The sequence below is a fragment of the Trachypithecus francoisi genome, unplaced genomic scaffold (genome assembly GCF_009764315.1).
Source record: "Trachypithecus francoisi isolate TF-2019V2 unplaced genomic scaffold, Tfra_2.0 Lachesis_group5, whole genome shotgun sequence".
Classification (NCBI taxonomy): domain Eukaryota; kingdom Metazoa; phylum Chordata; class Mammalia; order Primates; family Cercopithecidae; genus Trachypithecus; species Trachypithecus francoisi.
Genome location: NW_022681470.1, coordinates 139,212,778 through 139,232,500, shown reverse-complemented (window position 1 = coordinate 139,232,500; position 19,723 = coordinate 139,212,778). Strand labels below are relative to the sequence as shown.

The 19,723-nt window shown below is 53.8% G+C and overlaps 1 protein-coding gene across 6 annotated transcripts in view; it reads left to right on the top strand.

Annotated features, from left to right (window-relative positions):
• ILF3 (interleukin enhancer binding factor 3) overlaps positions 1-17,037 on the top strand; it is a 43,147-nt gene extending 26,110 nt beyond the window's left edge. The window contains exons 5-20 of one of the 6 annotated variants that reach the window (XM_033197790.1): positions 1,525-1,672; positions 2,981-3,072; positions 3,459-3,554; positions 4,167-4,278; positions 4,696-4,793; positions 5,366-5,477; positions 5,566-5,676; positions 6,339-6,538; positions 6,899-7,066; positions 7,499-7,624; positions 7,728-7,904; positions 7,998-8,151; positions 8,278-8,331; positions 12,016-12,378; positions 13,232-13,360; positions 13,864-17,037. In XM_033197790.1, coding sequence (XP_033053681.1) covers positions 1,525-1,672; positions 2,981-3,072; positions 3,459-3,554; positions 4,167-4,278; positions 4,696-4,793; positions 5,366-5,477; positions 5,566-5,676; positions 6,339-6,538; positions 6,899-7,066; positions 7,499-7,624; positions 7,728-7,904; positions 7,998-8,151; positions 8,278-8,331; positions 12,016-12,378; positions 13,232-13,360; positions 13,864-13,997 — 2,274 coding nt within the window. In that variant the 3' untranslated portion in view covers positions 13,998-17,037. Of the gene's footprint in view, positions 1-1,524; positions 1,673-2,980; positions 3,073-3,458; positions 3,555-4,166; positions 4,279-4,695; positions 4,794-5,365; positions 5,478-5,565; positions 5,677-6,338; positions 6,539-6,898; positions 7,067-7,486; positions 7,625-7,727; positions 7,905-7,997; positions 8,152-8,277; positions 8,332-8,766; positions 9,512-12,015; positions 12,379-13,231; positions 13,361-13,863 lie in introns of those variants that run through there. The other 5 variants (XM_033197789.1, XM_033197791.1, XM_033197794.1 and 2 more) reach the window with 5 other exon arrangements.
• Positions 17,038-19,723: the final 2,686 nt, after the last annotated feature.

Below are 19,723 nucleotides of genomic sequence, written 5' to 3'. Positions count from 1 at the left end.
ATTTGCAGCAAGTACACACTTTTAGATGCATCATAGGATACTGCACACTGGCTATTTCACTGCACACAGGTTTTATTCCACATTGGCTGCTCATTGCAGCATGGAAGTAGCAGTGGCTGGATGCCCACTCTGCAGTGTCCTCCGCTTTCCGCGCAGTGTCTGGTTGAAGCTTCCAGCAGCCTTGTGGTGTAGTTCATGTCATTAAGTCCATTTTACAGATAGAGCCGTAAGTCTGAATGAGAGATTTATCCAAAGTTAATTACCCACTAAAGGGCAAAAGGAGGAAAGGAGGGTCTCCTCCTCCTGGATCCTAAACTCTTTGCCATTGCTTTTCCTTTTTTTTTTTTTTTTTTTTTGAGATGGAGTCTCACTCTTGTCCCCCAGGCTGGAGTGCAGTGGCACGATCTCAGCTTACTGCAGCCTCTGTCTCCCAGGTTCAAGTGAGTCTCCTGCCTCAGTCTTCTGAGTAGCTGTGACTACACGCGTCTGCCATTGCCCCCAGCTAATTTTTGTATTTTCAGTAGGGATGGGGTTTCACCATGTTGGCCAGGTTAGTCTTGAACTCCTGACCTCAGGTGATTCTGCCCGCCTCAACCTCCCAAAGTTCTGGGATTACAGGCGTGAGCCACCGCACCTGGCCTAACAATGCTTTTTTGTTTGTTTTTGTTGTTTTTGAGACAGGGTCTCTCTGTTGCCCAGGTTGGAGTGCAGTGGCGTGATCTCGATTCACTGCAAGCTCTGCCTCCTGGGTTCACGCCATTCTCCTGCCTCAGCCTCCCAAGTAACTGGGACTACAGGCACCCACCACCACGCCCAGCTAGTTCTTTTTGTATTTTTAGTAGAGACAGGGTTTCACTGGGTAGCCAGGATGGTCTCGATCTCCTAACCTTGTGATCCTCCCACCTCGGCCTCCCAAAGTGGTGGGATTACAGGTGTGAGCCACTGCACCTGGCCTAACATTGCTTTTTTGTTTGTTTGTTTTTATTTATTTATTTTTTGAGACAGAGTTTCGCTGTGTCTCCCAGACTGGAGTGCAGTGGCGCAATCTTGGCTCACTGCAAGCTCTGCCTCCCGGGTTCATGCCATTCTCCTGCCTCAGCCTCCCGAGTAGCTGAGACTACAGGCGCCTGCCACCACACCTAGCTAGTTTTTTGTATTTTTAGTAGAGACGGAGTTTCACTGGGTTAGCCAGGATGATCTCGATCTCCTGACCTCATGATCTGTCCACCTCGGCCTCCCAAATTGCTGGGATTACAGGCATGAGCCACCGTGCCTGGCCTTACCATTGCATTTTTAAGCCCCTTTTTGAAATTGCTTCTTTCACTAGTTACCCCCTCTCTCTAGTACCCAAAACATGGCCCAAAACCTGGACAGTTAGAGAGATCCTGACACCCCAGGTGAAGTCACTTTTGGGACATCATACCCAAGAAGTTGGCCTTTCTGCTGCAGGAATAGGTGGAGCCAGATAAAATTGTTGATTGCTTTGAGGAAAAAGTGTTTTGAAAGTTGCGTTTTGTTTTTTAGGCTGTAACAGAAGACAAGTATGAAATACTGCAATCTGTCGACGATGCTGCGATTGTGATAAAAAACACAAAAGAGCCTCCATTGTCCCTGACCATCCACCTGACATCCCCTGTTGTCAGAGAAGAAATGGAGAAAGTATTAGCTGGAGGTAGGGAGGCCGAGACAGGCCGGCAGGGCTTTGAAAACGTGGTGTTCCCTCACTATTCAAATGTGCTATTCAGTTTTAGACTGCTTTGGTAAAAGGCTACGTTGTAGATTGACCACCTTTACTCTGAGATCACATCTCCCCTTGGCTTTGAGTACTTGGGAGTTTGACAAAACGGTCACACTAAAAGTGAGTAGCACTTTTCGTAGGGGACTGCACCATTTTCCTTTAACTTCATCCTTGAACATTCTCAAACATGAATGTGGAAGTTGCTTTTCCGTGGAGCCGTTCTCTGGCTGTGGAGAAGTGTGTCCCTGGTGATTCTGTGGTTTTAAAGATGAGACAACCAGACGGTTTCTGCATGAGCACCATGTTGGAGTTTACCAACAGCCTGTGCTGCAGCTGAGCTGAGGGCCTCTTCATTTGTCTTCTGCCGTGGCTCTTATCATCTAAAGTGACAGAAGTACAAAGAGCTGATACAGAGTTTTGGATAAAGTTTAAACAGTTGTCCAATTTTTCACACTACCTCATTGGACCTCGCACTAATAATGTGCTCACAGTCCATGGCCCGCCCCTCGTGTGCCTGTCTTCAGGCCTTATCCAAACCCCTGGCTCGCAGATGGCAGAGAAGACTGACGCTTGGCTTGGCCGCAGCATAGGCTGGCGTAGCGCCCTTGTTGCTGTTTACCTTTGGTTCTCATAGCTGATTCCGACTACCAAAGCCCTTCTAGTTGATCAACGTAGGGACGCTGGACCTTTGACCAACAGGACTCTCTCTGTCAAGGGCTGGGGCTAGGGCAGTCCCGCCTGGTGGGCGGAGTTGGTCCCCTTTGCCGCATATGCCTTGGGATGGCTGTTGTGGGATGCAGAGAGGGAGTTCCTTTCCTCTCTCCCGGCCTTTTTAATTTTTTTCCTATTGAACATTTTAGCATAGCTAATTTATTGGGAGAACATGGGGAGGAGGCAAGGGAAGAGGATTAGAAGATAGGCTCCACCTATCTCTCCCCTCCCTCATGAGATTATTCCTTTTAGAATAACTCCCCACTTTTGTTTTTATGTTTGTTTTATTTTTTCTTTTTCTTTCTTTTTTCTTTTTCTTTTTTATTTTTGGATGGGGCCTCCAATTTTTACAATTTCCTCACAGGGCAGAGTTCAATGTGCTCTAGTTTCTCCTTCCCTGGTCCAGGGTGGAGATGAATTCAGCTTCTGGGAAACTCAGCTGCCCTTTAGAAAGCTGCCACATCCCCTTTCCACCTGACAGAAACCCCTTGGTCAAACTGTGCCTTGTCTTCTTATTCCATCCATGAATAGAAACGCTATCAGTCAACGACCCCCCGGACGTTCTGGACAGGCAGAAATGCCTTGCTGCCTTGGCGTCCCTCCGACACGCCAAGTGGTTCCAGGTTTGCATTTTGTTCTTCTCTTTGTCTTTTGGTAGAGAATTCCTAAGTTTTAACTTGGCTAACTGTCACCATAAAGATCCCTTAACATTGACGATAGCCGTGCCGAGCTTAGCACCTGCGGTTCTGCAGGTCCTAAAGGAGTGCACCTCAACAAATTCGACCCCAAAAGAGGCTGAGACTGAGTTGGTGGGCTGCTGCTGCTGCTTTGTGTTAAGAGTAACACTTCCTTGTACACGTAGTGAGATTGCGGCTGGCCACACCCTTGGTGGTCTCCATCGTTGACTGTTTACCCTTGGCAAAGCAGCACCGTGACACTTGTGTTGTTCATGTTGACCTGTGCCCTGGGCGGTGCCTCAGACTGAAGAGCCTGTGTTTTGTTCCCCTAGGCTCGAGCCAACGGACTGAAGTCCTGTGTCATTGTGATCCGGGTCCTGAGGGACCTGTGCACTCGCGTGCCCACCTGGGGTCCCCTCCGAGGCTGGGTAAGGCATGTTGCTATGGCTACTAGGGGATGGTGTGTACAGAGTCTCTAGGATATCCCAGGAACACTTGATGATCACGGGGCCAGAGTGCCCCTTGACATGTGGCTGGTGTGTACTCTCCAGAGCTGCCTGTGGAGCTGCTCCTGCTTGCCACACCTGGGGTTGGGGTTGGGACAGTGTGAGTCAGGGCTCTTTGCAGGGGTCTCACGGCTCAATCCCAGGAGGAGGCTGGCCAGGAGGTGGGAATGATCCCTCTGGGAAGGTTTGCAGATGCTCTCACGCAGGACCAGTTCTTACCAGCTGTCGCTTTTTTTTTCAGCCCACAGTTGGGGTGGTTTTTATATTTGTAAATAAATGGTTAGATTTTAAGTATGAGATACTGCATTATAACCTCAGCTTGGTCTCTGAACTCACACAGCCTGCAGGATGTCATGTCTGGTCCTCCCTGTCCTAGGTGCTCTGGCTCAGGCTTAGCCCTGAGGCTTTGACTTTACCTGATTGGATGGCTATGAGTCCCACGTGTGCCCTGACCCACTCATCTAGTGACAGCTCCCTAGTGGCGGCCGGCCTCATCCTGTAGGCTCTTGGCTCACTGTCCCTCTTCCCTTTCAGCCTCTCGAGCTCCTGTGTGAGAAATCCATTGGCACGGCCAACAGACCGATGGGTGCTGGCGAGGCCCTGCGAAGAGTGCTGGAGTGCTTGGCGTCGGGCATCGTGATGCCAGGTTGGGGCCTTGTGCTTTGCAGGTTGCAGGGAAAGGACAGGGTTCCAGGCCGCCTGTTGGCGGGTACACTGACTGGGTTAGGACAGCAGCAGCCCCATGTCCACTCCCTAGAGCTGAAGCATGTGACTACCCTCTGGCACCATCATATCCAGCCCTGACCGGGTCCGCAGCCGTCATTCAGAGGGCGGATCCGGGGCAGTGGTGACCCACTCCCACGTGACTTTCTTGCTCTGAGACACTTGTGAATTATTTCTGTCAAGGGCTGGACGCCGAGTGGGTCACCGAGCTAGGCATGTTTCCAGAGCTGGGTGTGGATGGGGCGCGGTGGGTAACACACCTAGTTCCCTCAGCCAGCACACCTCTTCAGAGATGCTAAAAGATAATCCTCTGCATATCTTCCTTGTTTCCTGCCTTCAGATGGTTCTGGCATTTATGACCCTTGTGAAAAAGAAGCCACTGATGCTATTGGGCATCTAGACAGACAGCAACGGGAAGATATCACACAGAGTGCGCAGGTATAGTCATCGCCATTGCCACCGTGCGCCCTGACCCAGTCTGTAATCACTGGCTTCCAGTTCCATTACTGGGTATTCCCAGGGTAGCCCCTGGACTCGTAGGCTCAGGTCGGGGACTGAAGGCAAAGGGATTGTGTCTGATACAGGGCGCCCCAATCTGGGCTGCTTCTTTCCCCTGGTGCCATGCCTGGTTGTCGTCTGCCCCCTCCCTTGGCTTGCTCGAGTGCCATTTTCGGACACTGAGTGGTGCTGGGAGATGTGTTTGCTGTGCGGACTGCTCCGGGGGACCTTCCCCTGCAGGCTACCACATGGCTCCGTGTGGCAACCAGTCCCCAGGTTGGGGTCTCCTGTATTCCTCTGGAAGGGGGGTGGTCACAGGCTGGCCTTCCCCCACAGCAAGGCTGGACTTGAGCAGTCAGGCTCTCCCCTGGCTGGTGGGGGACTGCTTGCTGTCGTAGAGGAGACCATTAGCAGCCCTTCAGCTCTGCCCCTCCTCAGAAGGCAGTAGTGAGCGCACACTCCATGACTGGGAGCACAGGGCAGCTGAGTCAGAGCCTCTTCCCCTTCTCCAGCACGCACTGCGACTCGCTGCCTTCGGCCAGCTCCATAAAGTCCTGGGCATGGACCCTCTGCCTTCCAAGATGCCCAAGAAACCAAAGAATGAAAACCCAGTGGACTACACCGGTAAGCCCACGGCGGTTGCCTGATGGCTGGGGCTCCAGGAAGAGTGGCCATCTGCATCTCTCAGCCATGACCTGCTCTCTCCTTGCAGTTCAGATCCCACCCAGCACCACTTATGCCATTACGCCCATGAAACGCCCAATGGAGGAGGACGGGGAAGAGAAGTCTCCCAGCAAAAAGAAGAAGAAGATTCAGAAGAAAGGTACAGGCCGGGCGCGGTGGCTCACGCCTGTAATCCCAGCACTGTGGGAGGCCGAGGCGGGAGAATTGCTTGAGCTCAGGAGTTTGAGACTAGCCTGGGCAACATGGCGAAACCCCGTCTCTACAAAAAACACAAAAATTAGCTGGGTGTGGTGGCACAGCTGTAGTGCCAGCTACTTGGGAGGCTGAGATGGGAGGATGACTTGAGCCTGGGAGGCGGAGGTTGCAGTGAGCAACTGTACTCCAGCCTGGGCAACAGAGCGAGACCTTGCTTAAATTGAGTGTTGAAAGATTTTAAAAACTAAATAGATAAAAAAACAGGAAGGTGCAGACATCCCCTCATGCTGCTGCTTTATCCATCTGGTCCTATGAAGGCTCACCCTGAAGCTATAGGGAGCGCCTGCTTGTGTTTCATTTTTCTTACTTGTGATTTCTGAGTCCTTTAACAATGATGAGGCATGATTGGGGATGTAGAAGATGAGTAGGATGATGGTGCCACAGCTGGAGGCCACAGGAGAGGTGCAAGCTGGGTTCAGTTTGTGTGGCTGCCCCACCCACTGTGTTACGCCACAGAGGCAGGCCTGGGGATTAGGATCGGCAGAGCTCTCTCGTGGAGACCTGCCATCGTGCTGATCCAGAGCCACCTTGGTGTTCTCTCTGTAGAGGAGAAGGCAGAGCCCCCCCAAGCTATGAATGCCCTGATGCGGCTGAACCAGCTGAAGCCAGGGCTGCAGTACAAGCTGGTGTCCCAGACTGGGCCCGTCCATGCCCCCATCTTTACCATGTCTGTGGAGGTTGATGGCAATTCATTCGAGGCCTCTGGGCCCTCCAAAAAGACGGCCAAGCTGCATGTGGCCGTTAAGGTAAGTGTGGCCAGCGTCACTGTCTTCTAATAGCAGAACCATGATCTTTGTTTTGGGCCCCATATGAGCCACTGTCTCTCAGGGAGGGCATGTAGATCCTAAAAACACATATAGTTAGATGACGGCTATTTGTAGCTCACATGTGCCAAGAACGCCTTCCCACTGTGGCTGGCAGGCAGAGGGGTTCCCCAAACATGGTTGGACATTAGGGCCTCCTGGGAGCAGAAGCTGAAGGGAAACAGCCCTCCTCCAGATGGCTTTCTGGGTGGGTGCCTGTAGGCCATGGGGAGGCCCTGCATGCATGGCTCCCAGGCTGAGCCCTGCTTCACTGGGACCTTGGGGGTCTTGCTACCTCTGCAGGTGTTACAGGACATGGGCTTGCCGACGGGTGCCGAAGGCAGGGATTCTAGCAAAGGGGAGGACTCGGCTGAGGAAACTGAGGCGAAGCCAGCGGTGGTGGCCCCCGCCCCAGTGGTAGAAGCTGTCTCAGCCCCTAGTGCGGCCTTTCCCTCAGATGCCACTGCCGAGGTGAGCACATGGTGGGTGCTGGGAGTGACGGCCAGGACAGAGCAGGCAGCCATGTGTCCTGTCAGTGAGGTGGTTACTGGTCCTTGTTAATTTGCCCCAAAAAGCTGACCTTTTAGGCCAGAAGCCCGCATAGGAAGTTGGGTGCTGCCCTATAAGCTGTGTCGGGGAGGGCCTTGTGAGTGTTGTCTCAGCATCCTAGGCTACATTGGGGTGGCCTTGGGTTGAGAACATGCTGTTCAGAGGGGAGGCACAGGGAAGGGCCACATTGCTGGAAGGCCTTCACTAGAGTCAGTGGAGACTGTCTGGCAAGGACGGGCAGTGTATGAGGAGCAGAGGCCCCGCCTCAGTCCTGCTGCTCCTCCTGTGTGGCTGGAAAGCCCATAGCTGAGTTTGTCGGTCGTCTTTTCTATTTTCCCTGAGAACGTAAAACAGCAGGGGCCAATCCTGACAAAGCACGGCAAGAACCCAGTCATGGAGCTGAACGAGAAAAGGCGGGGGCTCAAGTATGAGCTCATCTCCGAGACCGGTGGCAGCCACGACAAGCGCTTCGTCATGGAGGTGCGCGGCCTGGAGCTGCCTGCTGGGGCAATCCCATGGGGAGGCCTGGGGTCCCCCTGCCCCTAGAGGGAGGCACTGGGTCACCTCTGTCTGCACTTTCCAGGTTGAAGTGGATGGACAGAAGTTCCAAGGTGCTGGTTCCAACAAAAAGGTGGCGAAGGCCTACGCTGCCCTTGCTGCCCTAGAAAAGCTTTTCCCTGACACCCCTCTCGCCCTTGATGCCAACAAAAAGAAGAGAGCCCCAGTACCCGTCAGAGGGGGACCGAAATTTGCTGCTAAGGTGAGCAGTGGCCCTTGAACCTCCTGGCTCAGGCATGGGTTCTCCTGCAATGTAAGCACAAAGGGAATGTCACTTCCCTGTGTTTTTTTCTAGCCACATAACCCTGGCTTCGGCATGGGAGGCCCCATGCACAATGAAGTGCCCCCACCCCCCAATCTTCGAGGGCGGGGAAGAGGCGGGAACATCCGGGGACGAGGGCGCGGGCGAGGATTTGGTGGTGCCAACCACGGAGGCTACATGAATGCTGGTAAGGGCCCTCGTACTGCACTGTACCCATCTTCCGCATGTGCATGCTCTGGGAACAAGTGTGGGGGGTCCCTGGGGTGGGCCTGAGACACTGCTGGTCCCCGGTAACCCTGTCTTTCCCTTCCAGGCGCTGGATATGGAAGCTACGGGTACGGAGGCAGCTCGGCGACAGCAGGCTACAGTAAGTGTGTTTCTCTGTCTGACTGGGAAGCAGCGCAGTGTAGCTTCTGGGCCTGAGTTAGCAACGGGCGGCCAGAGCAGCCTCGAGGAGGCTGTAGAAGGGGCACACACCTTTTTGCGGTGAATAAGTCATATGGCCCTCGACCCCCCCCCCCCGCCCCACCGTGGGATTAATTGTGTTAACACACAAACTCGTGTAACTGCAAAGTTCCTTAAAAGTTAGAATTTTAAATTTCTCTGCTTTAAGCCATGCGAAGCACCAATCTTATGAATACGCTTTTCCGGCCAGTGCACAGCTCTTGTCTTGAGAAGGAGCCTTCATTGGGGGGTTACAGGAGCAGAGAAATCTAAAACATGAATTTCAAATGTGGCGCTCTGTGCCCTTTTTCAAAAGAATTCTAATTTCTTCTCTCTGCTCTGTCTCCCCCTTTTGTAGGTGACTTTTTCACAGACTGCTACGGCTATCATGATTTTGGGTCTTCCTAGAGCGTCTAAAAGTATTGCACACAAAATCAACTTTTTACTCCAATTTCCTCCAACTCCAAAACCCAAAGTGTCCGTGCTGTGTCCCTGTGCTTCACTGGGTTTCTCAACCGTGGCTTTTCACCGCAGCTTGTCTGAAACTCTTAGCCTGCAGAATTTAAGACAATGGCAGTTTTTATCGTGATTTGCCTTTGAACTTGGTCCTATTGAAGTTCATTCACACTAAGTGGAAAACAATTTTTTCAGAGAATGTATTTTTGTGCAGAATTGCACAGAATTCTAGAGACAGCGTTGTTCGGCATCAAGGCAAAAGCCCACCTTTGCTTTTTATGGAAAGCATTACTTTATTTAAAGAGACAGACATTGACGCATTTTAATCTACCTTTGTCTTAATTTACAGCAGGTTTTGTATGAATTTTTAACCTTTTAACAAACTCCCAAATCTGGTTGATGCCTTTGACAGTGATGAAAACGATTTCACCACATCTGAATCCAGAGAAACCGGCTTTTTTCTTATTACGAGCATGTGAAAACGTTGGGAACGTGGGGAATTTTGTATTGCGCTGAATTAGCTTCTCCCGCCTCTTGTAATGCTCTGGTGGGTTCTTGTTTGGGAATGCAATGTTTTATGGCTGGTTTAGCTAGAGAGTGAACTCTCAAAGGTATCAAAACTGTGCTTCCATTATTAGTGCAAGAAACAGACAGGCTTTAAGGGGTAGATGACGTGAAATTTTGCAAGTCTTAATTACAGCTGCAGATGCATGGGATTCTGGATTTTTTTGTTTTTAGTTTATTGGGACTTTTTTTTTTTTTTTTTTTTGAGGCAGAGTCTCGCTCTGTCACCCAGGCTGGAGTGCAGTGGCCGGATCTCAGCTCACTGCAACCTCCGCCTCCCGGGTTTACGCCATTCTCCTGCCTCAGCCTCCCGAGTAGCTGGGACTACAGGCGCCGCCACCTCGCCTGGCTAGTTTTTTGTATTTTTTAGCAGAGACGGGGTTTCACCGTGTTAGCCAGGATGGTCCTGATCTCCTGACCTCGTGATCCACCCGTCTCGGCCTCCCAAAGTACTGGGATTACAGGCTTGAGCCACCGCGCCTGGCCTGTTGGGACTTTTAATCAAGGAGAAAGAACCATGATGTTCCCTGCTTCTCTAGTAAAGGGCTGGCTTTTCCTTGGGCAGAGGTAGTGCTGCTGCGTGTGCAGCTGCCACAGACTCCAAAGGCATAGAAGTTTCCGTCTACCAACACACACAGAGTCATTCTGGCTCTTTACTGAGGCCCCTGTTTTCTGGCAGGTGTCCTCCTTGGAAACTGGTTTTGGCTCTGATCAGTGGTTAGTTTTTGCAGCAAAGCCTGCGTCTGTGTTGACTTGCAAGATTTTGCGTTTATTCAGGCAAAAACTGGTCAAAATGGTTACTACGTGATTTGTTCCCAGAGGTTTGAAACATTCAGTGAAACTTTTTAAAACTTTGATTGCATGATGTATTTTTTTTTTAGAAAGTTACTGTTTGAGAATAATGTCTTTTTATACCAGGAAAATAGTTATCCTGAATGACGTTGAAAACTCCCCCTCCCCTTTATTTTTTTTTAATCAATACATGTGAAAGTAACAAGCCCTCGGCCCTTGCGTCTTCATTCATTCCCGGCTTCAGGCGGGGCGAGGTGGTGTGCTCAGTGCAGGACACTGGGGAAGCTGGGGCAGTGGGGCTGTGGGGTGTGGGTCCTGGGTCCTGGTCGGGGTGTTCTGAAGATCCCATCCTCCCAGTCTCCTCGCTGAGCTGCCGCATGTTCGCTTTCTGGCATTGTGGGACACGTCCTCCCCCTTGGTGTCTTGGCTTTGTGATGGGGGGCGAGGGAGGAGGCCTGCCTGAAGAACACAAACCGAAGGTTGCAGATAGTTCTGTCCACATTGTTGTGTAGGCAGCCCACCACACCAGCGTGGGGTATACCTCTCCAGTGGGTGGAGGCACGTGAGGACTCCCAGTTACCCCACCCAGGAGGCGGTGGGCCCTTGGTGTCCTCAATCTGGGAAGGAAGGACAGGCAGTGTGGGAGCCTCCCCTTCCGTCCCACCCACCCTGGGCCTGGTGGTCTGGGCAGCTTAACTGGGCAAAGGTGGCTGCATTCACAAGCCGACCTGCTCTGAGAGCCCAGGAACTCAGCTGCACCTGCTGAGCACTTGGGCGTTGCCCAGCTTGGCTGAAGAGCTACCACCATGAACTGGCCTCCCGCCTCACCCACCCTCTCAGCCTTCCCATGCCCGTTTGTGGAGACCCCCTCTGTGGGGCTCCCTTGCAAGGCTTGGGGTGCAGCATTCCCTCAGCCAGTGCCATCCCCTTTGTTCCACTCAGGCCTCTGGTGGGGCTGTGTATTGACAAACCTAGTTGACCAGTAGTGGGGTCTCGCTGCTACATTTTCAGCTTGCAGCTGAGAATGTGGTGGCTGCACTGCACGCTCTCAGCCCTGCTGCTCAGTCCCATGTGCACCCAGCAGCTGTGCTGGGGACAAGGAAGGGGCGTTGGGGACATGAGGGCTGTAGGTCTAGGCCTCACCTGGTGGCTGTCCTGGCCCCAGCCGTGGCCAGTCTTCCCGCACCAGCCAGGCTGGGGCTTGCTCACATCCTGAGTCACATGCTTGCACGAGTATCACAAGGGAGGTGCCTGCATCATTGACTAAGTCTCGATTTGTCTTCCATGAACCAAACCAGCTCAGACCAATTGGTCTCAGGATGATGACGGTCCAGGGGCCTCTTTAAACAGTATCTCTTGGGGACCTCCAGGCCTGTGCCTATGGAGCCTGTTTCCAGCACAGCAGGGAGGAGGGGGGTGGCCGCTGCTTCTCTGGGGCTTTGCTTTTCCTGTCGCCATTGGGGATCTCTGGGTAGCCGTCAGCTAGCTGTGAATGTCGTCCTGCGCTCGGAGTCCATCTCATTGTAATGTTGACATCCACTGCAAAAGCTGCTGGCGCGTGCTGCTTGGCAAAGCCCCATTGTTGTCATCAGCTGCTGGGTGAGTGGAGCTGAAGGCTGGGCCAGCCTGAATGGCTGCACTAAGGACGGGAGCCACTGCTCCTCTCCCTCCTTGTTCTGCTGCCTCTGACCTGGGCTTGTGGGTCAGCCTTCAGGACCCATGGCTGCCGCCTGCCCTTCCCTCCCTTCCCCTGCCCTTTCCCGTCCTCCGCCTGACCCACTGCCTCCCTGTTTAGGTCAGTTCTACAGCAACGGAGGGCATTCTGGGAATGCCGGTGGCGGTGGCGGCGGGGGCGGTGGTGGCTCCTCCGGCTATGGCTCCTACTACCAAGGTGACAACTACAACTCACCGGTGCCCCCAAAACACGCTGGGAAGAAGCAGCCGCACGGGGGCCAGCAGAAGCCCTCCTACGGCTCAGGCTACCAGTCCCACCAGGGCCAGCAGCAGTCCTACAACCAGAGCCCCTACAGCAACTATGGCCCCCCGCAGGGCAAGCAGAAAGGCTATAACCATGGACAAGGCAGCTACTCCTACTCGAACTCCTACAACTCTCCCGGGGGCGGGGGCGGATCCGACTACAACTACGAGAGCAAATTCAGTGAGTTGGCTTCCAGAACTCCTTGGCTGGGCCAGGGTCCAGGCCCCAGCAATGCAGCCCACGGAGTGGCGGAAGCTTGGCACTGCCCAGACCTCTGGCCAAGGGCCTTAGGAGGAGGACACGTGGTGTTGGCTGTGGGCGGGTGCTAGGAAGATGGGGCGTGGGGCCCCATGGTGCCGTCTCTGCCACTTTCTCTGGTGTGTTCTCCGAAGGCAGGGGTAGCTGAGGCCTCTGTCTCTAGACCCTGGCTGTGGGTGAGGCTGCAAGGTGACTTCCTGGGACTTGATCTAGAGAGTTTTGCATCCAGCCCCTGCAAGAGCCTGATCTCTCCGCCACCGCCTCTCCCGCTTCCTCATGCACAGACCCAGCAGGCCCAGGCTGCACCAGTGGCCCAGTGGGGCTGAGTAGGTGTGTCCTTGGGACCCAGCAGCTCTCAGCAGCAGGCCAGGGACTTGACAGAGGCTGCACTGGGTGTGTGGGTCAGAAGGGGGTGCCGTTTGTCTGGTGCTACTGGCTGAGGAGAGGCAGCTGCTGGGGTCTCGTGCACTTCCTCAGCTGCTGCTGGGAAGTTTGGGCTGCAGGAGCAGTTGAGAAGGCACCCCACAGCAGGGCTTTGGAGCTTGGTGACCAGCCCAGCCCAGCCCAGGGCCAGGTGACCCTGCAGGGCTGCAGCTGGCTCCTGGCACTTATCTGTTGGGGTGATGTGCGACATTGAAGCAGGCAGGGAGAAGAGTTAGAGGCCCAGGGTCTGGGCCAGGGGCTGGCCGCGTCTGAGGTGCACCACAAGGCCCCTGGGCCGCCCCAGGTGTGTGTTTCCTGGGGCCCCTTAACCACCCTGTCTTCTTTCCCCCAGACTACAGTGGTAGTGGAGGCCGAAGCAGCGGGAACAGCTACGGCTCAGGCGGGGCATCCTACAACCCAGGGTCACACGGGGGCTACGGCGGAGGTTCTGGGGGCGGCTCCTCATACCAAGGCAAACAAGGTGGGCCTGGAGCCCCTGGTGGCACAGCATGGGGGCCCGGCACCTGCTGTGAAGCGGGATGTGGACCTGGTGGGAGCAGATGGCAGCGTGGGCAGGGCTGCAGTGGCAGGTGGGCCCTGTGAGAGAGAGTATGCACTTGGGTGCACTGGCAGCTGCTAAGGCTTTCGCGAGCGGCCGGAGAGCCAGCAGTGTCCCCACTCTTAACCCCTGGTACCTGTGTGAAATGCGGGTGACACTGAGGCCAAACAGCTGTTCCCCTGGTTCTGGCCAGTAGCTCAGCCCTGGGCTCAGGTAGCTTCCCCCAGAAACAAGGGTCACAGTGGTCCCACCTCTCGGAGTCTTGGTGTCAGCCTTATCCAGTAATGTGTGGTAGGCAGGCAGAGCTGCATAGGAGGCCACGAGTCTTGCCCACCTGCATCCTGGCCGAGTCCTGGGTGTGGGCTGCCTAACCTGAGCCCCGCTGGCTGGGCCCCTCGGCTCTAACCCACCACTCTCTCTCCTAGGAGGCTACTCACAGTCGAACTACAACTCCCCGGGGTCCGGCCAGAACTACAGTGGCCCTCCCAGCTCCTACCAGTCCTCACAAGGCGGCTATGGCAGAAACGCAGAGCACAGCATGAACTACCAGTACAGATAAGCCCCCGCGGGGCGGAGATTTCTACCTTCTGCACTTACTCCCCATCAGAAGATCGAGTTTTATGCATCACAGTTAACATGTCAGCTGGCCCTCCAGGCCCCCGCCCCCACCCCGTCCACGTTGCTGTGTCGTGAGGTGCAGCGGGTCACCCTGTGGCCCGTCCTGTGACCCATATTTAGCCGTGTTTGGGACTCCGTGTCTTCAATGGTTTGTTAGTTGCCGTTACAACTTTGTCTGGGTAGAGTTTTTGAGTTCTTGCAGTTCAGTATCCCTCTGTCTATTCACACTTGGTGTTAGTGGTAACTCAGTTTGTCTTTAAATAGTTACGGAAGGGATACGTCATTTGTTAATGCTTTTGTGAAGTGAGTTAAACGAGCTTTCTGTATTTTAATGCTTTAGTGTTTCAGTTTTATAAGTGAAGATTTTATTTTAAAAACCAGTGGGAAAGAGTGGGGGGTTTCTTTTTATGTCTGGGTCATTCAGGCAGTACATCTGAATTGAGCTGAATGTAGACAAATAAAGAAAAACAAAACTGCGCCCGTCTTAGGCCTGGGTGTCTGACCCACCAGCAGCGCAATGAGCAGGTTTCCCCGCTCTGTCCTTGCTCGGGGAAAGCGGGGCGGGCCAGCAGGATGCTCCCTGGTCCTTAGAGAGGGTCCAGTTCTGGCCTTCTAGACGTTTTACTCATGCTCAGCAAAGGTTGGTTGCTGGTTTCCTGGGCTGTGTAGACCCGGTGTCCCACCAGGCTCCAGGCTCCCACCATCCACAGAGGGGCTCACAGTGCCCATTCTGGTCTTGGGGAACCCATCCCAAAACAGGCAGGCTTTTTCTGCTCCCTGATTTTGGTGTAGTTCTAAGTACACCAGTGATGTCCTCTGTAGGGGCGTGCCTGTGGTGGAACACATAACCCAGTTACAAAAAGAAAGGGCAGGTGAGGCCTGGGTAACCCCAGCCACGGATGGTCAGTGGCTGGAGGGAGCTTCGTGTCTGTGCTGGAGCTGCAGCCTGCTCGCCATCTGGAGGCTCAGCAGAGTGAGGAGTTGCGGTTCTCACACCAGCAGATTTCCCTAGAGCGTGATTCTCCCATCTGAGGCAATCTCGCCTCCCAGGGGAAATTTTGCAATGTTTGGAGGATGTTGTCACAGCTAGCAGGTGCTCTGGGATCTAGTGGATACAGGCCAAGGATGCTGTCAAGCATACTATGCTGCCCAGAAGAGTGGCCCACAGCGGGGCCCTGCCCTATCGAAATATCAGGAGGTGGAGACCCCACGCTAGAGCAGCCCTTCTAGCTCCACCTTGCCTGGGGAGGGAGGAGGAGCTCTGGTTTCAGGACATTGCTGGGATTGCCTTTCCCCAGGATTCCTGTCGGCCATCCAGGAAGAACTGTACTTGCCAAGCCTGGGACCACACATCACAGAGATGCTGCTTTGCTGACCTGAGCCCCAGGCCTTGGTCTCCTGTGCTTGGGTAACCATGGCCACTGGGAAAAGCGAGGACCATTTTTGACTCAGAATCATTCAGCTAATGTAGAATATCAAGTGTGCTTTCGAAGGATGAAGATTTGCTTTCTTGGAGAGGTGAAAGAACAAGTTGTGTGCTAGAAAACTTTTGAAGAATTCTCATTTGTGTTAGAGCAGAGGAGGTCCCAGATACCAAGTGGTCCCTCCCAGGAAAGGGTGGGAGAAGAGGACCTGAAGTACCCTGCGATCCTAGCAGTGCACAGTGGAGGAGGGATGAGGATGGATGAGTCCTACCCCCAATTTTGATAGGATGTGTTTATGTCCTGTCTCCTCTCCTGGACGTATTAAGGGGTTGGGACAAGAAGAGACTCCTGTGAGATCAGCAGACCTTCTATTTGAGTAGAGAATACCAGTTTGTAACACCCATGGAGAGGGACGCCTCCTGGCCCCACCTGCCAAATACCTCCAAACTCCAGGCAGGCACCTGCATTCTCAACACAGGACTCCTTCAGTTTCCCACTCAGTGATTGCTACCACGGTCGTTTCTGAATGCAGACCCACCACGAGGGACAGATTCCACCCGCCCGCCCTGCTGCAGATCTGCCACACAGCAGGCACGTGTCTGGAGAGAACAGCTCTGGGCACAGCATCCTTGGAACCCTCGCTTCGGTCAGGGGCCTCACCAGTGCTGATGATGCCGTCATGCCGCTTGCCTGTGACAGTATCCCAGCTACAACAGGACGCTGGGTTCAGGAAGATGTGGCTATCACCTTGAGCACTGACAGTGGCCTTCCGGGCCAGTTGCCTTCCAAACCTAGGAAGCTGACCTGCAGGAGGGCCTACAGATGGGCCCAGGAAGAGCTAGGCAGCAGTTGGCTTGTGATGAGACACCCCAACGCTTTGGGTGGACGGTGTCCTACATGAGTTGATAGGATGGGGTGCTTGGTGGATGGGCCATGGAGGTCCGTGAGTGGGAACTGGGTGCACACCATCCCAGAGGGCTCAGGATGCCCCAGGAGGGAAGAAGGGCAGCAGACTACACGGTTGGACATGTGTGGTTTGCTAGGGTGAAGTTGGAGGGAGGGTGGGGGATTGCTACTGATTCCAGGGAGGAAGTATTGGGGCTTGATGAACTATGATGAAAGGAGGCCTCTGAGCCATAACAAGGGGCACATCCAGGATTTCCGCCACCCTGGATTTAGTAGAGCCAGTAGGCCCTGGTTGTCACTCTGGGCAGGGATGCCGTCAGCCCTGAGGGTTGCCACCCACCTGTTTGTTGCCCTCTGTACTGGCAGGGAAACATACATCCCTCGTCTCACCACCAACTTTGCTCATGTAGTCAGTAGGGCTGGCCCTGCCCCAAGGACTCACTGCATGTACCCGGACCCCTAGGCCTGGCCTTTGCAGCAGAGGTGGCAGCTTCTGGATTCCAGCTGCAGCTGTGAGCCCCATGCTGGCTGTGCACTGCACAGGCCTGAGACCGCTGGATACAATGTTGGGCAACAACTCAGCCAGCCTGATGGCAGGCTCAGAGGCTCGCTCTAACCCATCCCAGAATAAATGGAGACTTCATGTGTTCATTGTTTCATTCACTCAACATGCGTTCGTTCATTTTTTTTTTTTTTTTTTTTTTTTTTTTTTTTTGAGACGGAGTCTCGCTCTTTCACCCAGGCTGGAGTGCAGTGGCCGGATCTCAGCTCACTGCAAGCTCTGCCTCCCGGGTTCACGCCATTCTCCTGCCTCAGCCTCCCAAGCAGCTGGGACTACAGGCGCCCGCCACCTCGCCCAGCTGGTTTTTCTATTTTTTAGTAGAGACGGGGTTTCACCGTGTTAGCCAGGATGGTCTCGATCTCCTGACCTCATGACCCGCCCGTCTCGGCCTCCCAAAGTGCTGGGATTACAGGCTTGAGCCACCGCGCCCAGCCTCGTTCATTTTTTTTTTTTAAGAGAGGATAGACCTGTAATCCCAGCACTTTGGGAGGCCGAGGCGGGCAGATCACGAGGTCAGGAGATCAAGACCATCCTGGCTAACATGATGAAACCTCGTCTCTACTAAAAATACAAAAAATACAAAAAAATTAGCCGGGCGTGGTGGTGGGCGCCTGTGGTTCCAGCTACTCAGGAGGCTGAGGCAGGAGAATGGTGTGAACCCAGGAGGCAGAGCTTGCAGTGAGCCGAGATCATGCCACTGGACTACAGCCTGGGCAACAGAGCAAGTCTCCATCTTAAAAAAATAGAAATAAAAGAAGATATTGTTCTGTCATCCAGGCTGAAGTGCAGTGGCGTCATCATAGCTCACTCCAGTCTTGAACTCCTGAGAGCTCAAGCGATCCTCCTGTCACAGCCTCTGGAGTAGCTGGGACTACAGGGCTGTTCCTCCATACCTGACTACTTTTCTTGTAGAGGTGGGTCGCCCAGCCTAGTCTCAAACTCCTGGACCTTAAGAAACTCAGCTTCCCTATAGTGGCTGGGATGACAGGCAGTGCCACTGTGCCCTGCTGTCCTGTTTATTATTGGGTGATGATTACATGTCAAGTCTGGTGCTGGTTGCTGGGAACGCAGTGGTGAACCTGCTCCCAACGCACATGGCTCTTCCAGGCACAAAGGGCTGTCTCACAGTGGGACAGGGAGTGCCTGTCAAGGGTTTCCCCTCAGGTGAGAAAGGATGGGTGAGTTGGACCCAGGAGTGTTAGGAAGGGAAGGGGAGGCCAGGCAAAGGGAATAGCTTGAGCAAAAATTCAGCTGGGGTATGAGGATGGGCTTTTAAGAAGCTGAAGTCAGGTGGGTAGAGTATTTTGGATGCAAAACGAAGGAATGCTGGGAAATGAGGCTGGAGGTCAGTGGGATCTTGAAGGCCCCCAAGTGGAGGGCCAGGCACAGGAGTTCTTGCTTGCTTTCTAAGGGCAGTGGGGAGCCATGGATGGATTCTGACCTGGGAAGACCTCAGGCCCTTTAAGGCTTCCCAAGAATACTGTTTATTTTGTTGGCCAGGCTGGAGTGCAATGGCGCGATCTCAGCTAACCACAACCTCCATCTCCCGGGTTCAAGCGATTCTCCTGTCTCAGACTCCTGAGTAGCTGGGATTACAGGCATGTGCCACCACGCCTGGCTAATAGTGTATTTTTAGTAGAGACAAGTTTTCTCCATGTTAGGCAGGTTGGTCTCAAACTCCCAGCCTCAGGTGATCCACCTGCCTCGGCCTCCCAAAGTGCTGGGATGACAAGTGTGAGCTACAACACCCGGCTATTTTTTTTTTATTTTTATTTTTTTTGAGACGGAGTCTCGCTCTGCCACCCAGGCTGGAGTACAGTGGCCGGATCTCAGCTTACTGCAAGCTCCGCCTCCTGGGTTCACGCCATTCTCCTGCCTCAGCCTCCCACGTAGCTGGGACTACAGGCGCCCGCCACCTCGCCCGGCTAGTTTTTTGTATGTTTTAGTAGAGACGGGGTTTCACCGTGTTAGCCAGGATGGACTCGATCTCCTGACCTCGTGATCCGCCCGTCTCGGCCTCCCAAAGTGCTGGGATTACAGGCTTGAGCCACCGTGCCCGGCCAGGCTATTTATTTTTTAAGATACAGTCTTGCTCTGTCGCCAGGCTGGAGTGCAGTGGAGCAATCTCGGCTCACTGCAACCTCCGCTTCCCAGGTTCAATCAATTCTGCCTCAGCCGCCCAAGAAGCAGTAACTACAGGTGTGTGCCATCATGCCCAGCTAATTTTTGTTTTTTGGTTTTTTTTGAGACAGCCTTGCCCTATCGCCCAGGCTGGAGTGCGGTGGCATGATCTCAGTTCACTGCAACCCCCGCTTCCTGGGTTCAAGTGATTGTCCTGGGTCGACCTCCCCAGTAGCTGGGATTACAGGTATGCACCATCCCATGTCTGGCTAATTTGTATTTTTAGTAGAGACGGGGTTTCGCCATGCTGGCCAGGCTGGTCTCAAACTCCTGACCTCGTGATCCACCCGCCTCGGCCTCCCAAAGTGCTGGGATTACAGGCGTGAGCCACACCGCGCCTGGTCAACGAAAATTTTTTTTTTTTTTTTTGAGACGGAGTCTGGCTCTGTTGCCCAGGCTGGAGTGCAGTGGAGTGATCTCGGCTTACTGCAACCTCCGTATCCCAGGTTCAAGCTATTCAGCTGCAGCCTCCCGAGTAGCTGAGTGAGATTACAGGCACCTGCCACTACACTGGGCTAATTTTTGTATTTTTAGTAGAGACAGGGTTTCACCATGTTGGCCAGGCTGGTCTTGAACTCCTGACCTTGTGATTCG